At 41.8% G+C, this 4,579-nt stretch overlaps 1 protein-coding gene across 1 annotated transcript; it reads right to left on the reverse strand.

The window, feature by feature from the left end:
• Window positions 1-604: 604 nt before the first annotated feature.
• Window positions 605-3,946, reverse strand: LOC119368753 (protein FLOWERING LOCUS T-like). Its single transcript, XM_037633915.1, has 4 exons — window positions 3,755-3,946; window positions 1,174-1,235; window positions 961-1,001; window positions 605-831 (listed from the first exon to the last, which is right to left on the reverse strand). The coding sequence occupies exons 1-4, from the start codon at window positions 3,944-3,946 to the stop codon at window positions 605-607; spliced, it is 522 nt and encodes a 173-aa protein (XP_037489812.1).
• Window positions 3,947-4,579: the final 633 nt, after the last annotated feature.

Genomic DNA, 4,579 nt, shown 5'->3' on the forward strand with positions numbered 1-4,579 from the left:
GGAAGATGAGATAAAGGCGGAAAAGGAGGAGATGTTGCGGTTAAGGAAGGGAACATGGCCGGGTCAGTATGAGAAAAGAGGAAAGAATCACAATTAGGGTTACAACCCCATTTTAAGATACATGGGATCGAGCATACAATCACTAACAAATCTAGTAAAGAGCCGTATGCATTATGGATCTAATCACATGCGGAACTTTGAAGGATCGTCGACATCAGCAAGAATATAGCAAAATGCTTCTTATGAAGAGCCATCCGCGGTTATTACACCTACATAGTTGGCTCTAGGTAGTGCATTGCACATTATTTCACAAAATAAAAATAATAGAGGGAGCATTATTCATTTGCGAACAACAACACGTATATTATCATTATTAAATGTTTAAGCCATGCACCAAGTACACAATATATTCCGGCACAAGTACGTAGTGCCGATCGAGATAGCCAGTAGTATTACGCAGTGTCACAGTATGTGTATCTGAAGCAGCTATATATCTAGCTTACACATATTTATTCCTTCATTTATTTATTTAGTGTGACACGTTTGGATGGAGCGATCGTGCGCTTGTACGTACTACTACGTAGTGCCAGCCAGCTTGCTCAATTCACCGGTACCTCCGGCCACCGCAGCTACCCTCCCTCTGGCAGTTGAAGTAGGCGGCGGCGACCGGAGCGCCGAGGCCGTAGCACTCGGCCAGATCCCTGGTGATGAAGTTGGAGCGCCACCCTGGCGCGTAGATGGCCTGCCGCACCGTCTGTCGGAACACCACGAATGCCACGCGGTGGATCCCCGCTGTCGGCTGCGGCTTCTCGTACGCCACCACCTCAGTTCCTGCATGTAGCAGCCATGCACACAACGTTCCCATCGTGTTAATACCAGCCTCTATTTGTTTTTCATTGGGAAAGACAGTTGCAAAGGATAATTGACATGATACATGTGCTCGGTAGATTGATTTCTTACCACGGCTCACGTCACCTCCGTCTGGTATGTCTGTCACCATCCTGTATGTAGTCAAGAAATTAAACCGAAGCAATTAGCTTAATTCTCTATAGTATAGTAGTAGTAAATATATACATACACTAATTATTATGTATTTTTCTCACGAATTGGTTAGCACACAATGCATGCACGAAAAACAAAGGTACCTAGCTAAATTAGGCAGCATGCACGTACCAATGGAGGTACTCCCGTTGGGAAGGGTTGGTTGGGCTGGGTACATCAGGGTCGACCATCACCTGTAACAAAAAACATGGTGCACATGTTATCCATGCAACGCATATGCATGGCAAAACAAAGGACGCGACCGAATATACTACATCACTAAGCTCTCTAGGATTGGAGGCCTCACAATAAATTGAGGTCTTCAATTGAAATTTGGTCACCTAATTTCAACCGGGTCAACAATTTCTCAAAACTTTCTCATTTATTTTTTTATACAATACCAAGGAAAAAAATAGCATGCTAGAGCAAAATAGCATCAGCCTCAGAATTCGCTATTAGCGTGCTATATATATCGCGCTATTAGCGAGACGTTGTGTAACGATTTATTTAGCAAACCGATTCTCAATACGCTATAGGGTGTTATTAGCGACGCTATAGCACACTATTTTTTGAGTGTACGATACACTATGTTTCCTAATTTTTAAATCTTCACAATTAATTGAGGCTTCAAATTAAAGTTGAGTCACCCGGTTTTGACCAGGTCAACAATTTCTCAAGGAGCCCCTATTTAATTATTTTAATTCTCTATGTTACCTAATCTTAAAGCTTTTTTATTCGATTGAAGTATTTAATTTTGAAATTGGTTTACCATTTTGATTGGGCCAATGATTTTTCAAATCAATCAACAGTAACCGGCCTAAAAAAACACATCAACCCCTTCCAGACTCTCATCACCCAGAAAAAAGCATCGCCATATGATACTATAGCACGAATATAGTACATGCAACCACTAACAAAAATAATTCACACGTAAATATGGGTTCATTAGCTGATAACACAGAATCACACCGCGAAAGGACCACCAAATAACCGCATTATAAATAAACATAAAACACACATCATCATCTCCCCCACCTGCTAACTAAATATTCCATCAGTTTCAACATATAAGGGATATTATTTTTTGGGGAAGTCAAATTTCTTTAACTTCGAACAAGTTTAGAGCCAAAAATATCGGCATCCACAATATTAAACAAAAAAATATGAAAATTGATTTCATGATGAATCTAATAACACCGATTTCATATTATGGATTTTGAAATATTTCTGTAAAATTTGATCAACCTTAAAGAGCTATAACTTTTCAAAAAAAGTAATACACCATATATTTTGAAATAGACTGAGTAAAGAAATTTAAGAATCTCAACAACATGAACAACGCAGCAAAGCGCGCCCAACCCTTCTAGTATGATGATGTCTAACCGGTTGTGCACGCAATTGAAATCCTCTCCTGCTCTCCTCACGCTCTTCCCTAGATCCACGCCGGCTGGCCCACTTAAGCCCATGCCAGAAATTCTTTTCTCCTCCCATACCTTCCTGTATGGCCCCCACACAGTACGCACCCGCGTTCTAGACCCACCCCGTGAAGATTTGATTTATTTTCTCTATGGATAAAAGATGATCAATGTGCGGCTGTACCGTTGTAAGGAGAATAATTTTGGGAGTACCTAGAACTCATCTAGATGAGACATAATTTGGTCTCATTCACTTTAAAAACAAGAACAGATACAACCCACGTCAGCACACACGCAACTTATAGCATCACATCCAATGGCTATAAAACGTGAACGAGACCAAATTATATCTCATCTAGATGAGTTCTAGCAAAACTGAATAACTTTTGTACGCGCTTCTGCCAAATTATTATTTTATCTGAAGAACTCTAACTTCAAATTCTAAAGAACTTTTTCCCGCAATTTTTTTCTGAAGAACTTTCCGAATAGTTGGTCTGCACTTTGTTAGAAATATCAAAGAACTTTGCTAGAAAATGTATTTGGAACTGAAGAACAATATAAACAGCTTGTTTGAACTTTGATCAAAACTTCATGAAACTTTTTGAGCCATGCACAATTTTATTTCGTCTTGGGCTGGCATTAATAATTTTATAATTTGAAATATATCATTAGTGGACTTTTTTTTGAACCTTGATGACAGTGGGAGAGGCTCCCACTGACTTTTAATTAGCAGACTTATTTCATAGAGCTACCCACAAGAAACTCAGTACATAATCGAATTTAAACTTGCACATATTTAAAGGGTCTGTTTAGGACACATCTAGATGTGACATAATTATGTCACATCTAACCTTGTGTCCACTATGTTTGTGGTCTATTTTTTTTTGTCCCAGGCTTTTTTATGGTTCCTTGTTGCTGTGTTATTTGTGGGAGTTTATATGTGACATCCTTAGAAAACATTTAGACGTGAATTAGACAAACTGATATTTAAAAGTTATGGTGGCATATTTGTTTGTTGCGTGATTTTGTGTTGAAGAGGTGATAGCATGGTGGGCCCAAGAGAATCTAGAGTTTCATGGCAGACATAGAATGGAAGAGGAAAGTTAACCCTAAAAAAAGGAAGAGGAAAGAGGGAATGCATGCGTCCATGTGACCCAGCTTTTCCGGGTGTGGCCCTTATCCCCATGCGTGTTTGATGGCCGGGATTGTTGTTGCGCGCACATACAGTTAGAAAAAAAAATCCGCGCTCCGACGTGACGTGCATGCATGCATGCGTGGAGACGTATATGGCCACTCACCAGCGTGTAGAATGATCCGCGGCGTCCAGTGATCCGCACCGTCGGCTGGTTCTCCACCTGCGACGGCCTCAGCTCGAACCCGTTGGTGATCTCGCGGTTGTTGTAAAGCACCCTGAGCTGCGCCGCCATGTCGAAGTAATCGACCACGTCGCGGACGATCCTCCCCACGATCAGCGGATCCCTCGACGCCATCCTCGATCACCACCGCCCCCCCACCCCTGTTACCTAGGTTTAATTAGATGTATCTAGCTAGCCAGTACTGCCTTACATGAAAGCTTGGGGTGGAATATGCAGCGGCGTAGGTCCTGCTATTTATAGGCCTCCCGCTGAAGTCCCCACGCACGCGTTCGCAGCGTGACCACGGCTCAAAAGACACGAGCTGAGGCGTGCCTTTTCGCCAATCCTAGACTGCTCACAAGTACCTGAAAGATACTGGACTGTAAAAGTGTGGACATGTGACATAGTAGAATCTGTGGCAACTCCATCGTTTCTGATCGGACGGCTGAGATGTTGCCGCCGGAGAGTTTGGATTACGATCTAGCGGCTAAAAATCATTGCCACTTGGCATCAAGCAGGATAGGGGCTTCTTCTAGGAATCTGATAACTTTCTGCAATGGTCCATCTCAATCTTTTAGGGCTAGATAGCTAGTGGACAGGGGCCGTTTGGAGTTATAATCTGCAACTCTGACAAAATCTGAAACTACCGTGCCAAAAAAATAATAATACAACTCTTCTTTCTTCTTTCAAGATACATCCAATACAACTATTTGAGTGTTCTGAAGTCTCCTCCAGACTCCATTACATCATCTTGTGGGATGAAAGGCT

Source organism: Triticum dicoccoides, chromosome 2B (genome assembly GCF_002162155.2).
Source record: "Triticum dicoccoides isolate Atlit2015 ecotype Zavitan chromosome 2B, WEW_v2.0, whole genome shotgun sequence".
In the NCBI taxonomy this organism is placed as follows: Eukaryota; Viridiplantae; Streptophyta; class Magnoliopsida; order Poales; family Poaceae; genus Triticum; species Triticum dicoccoides.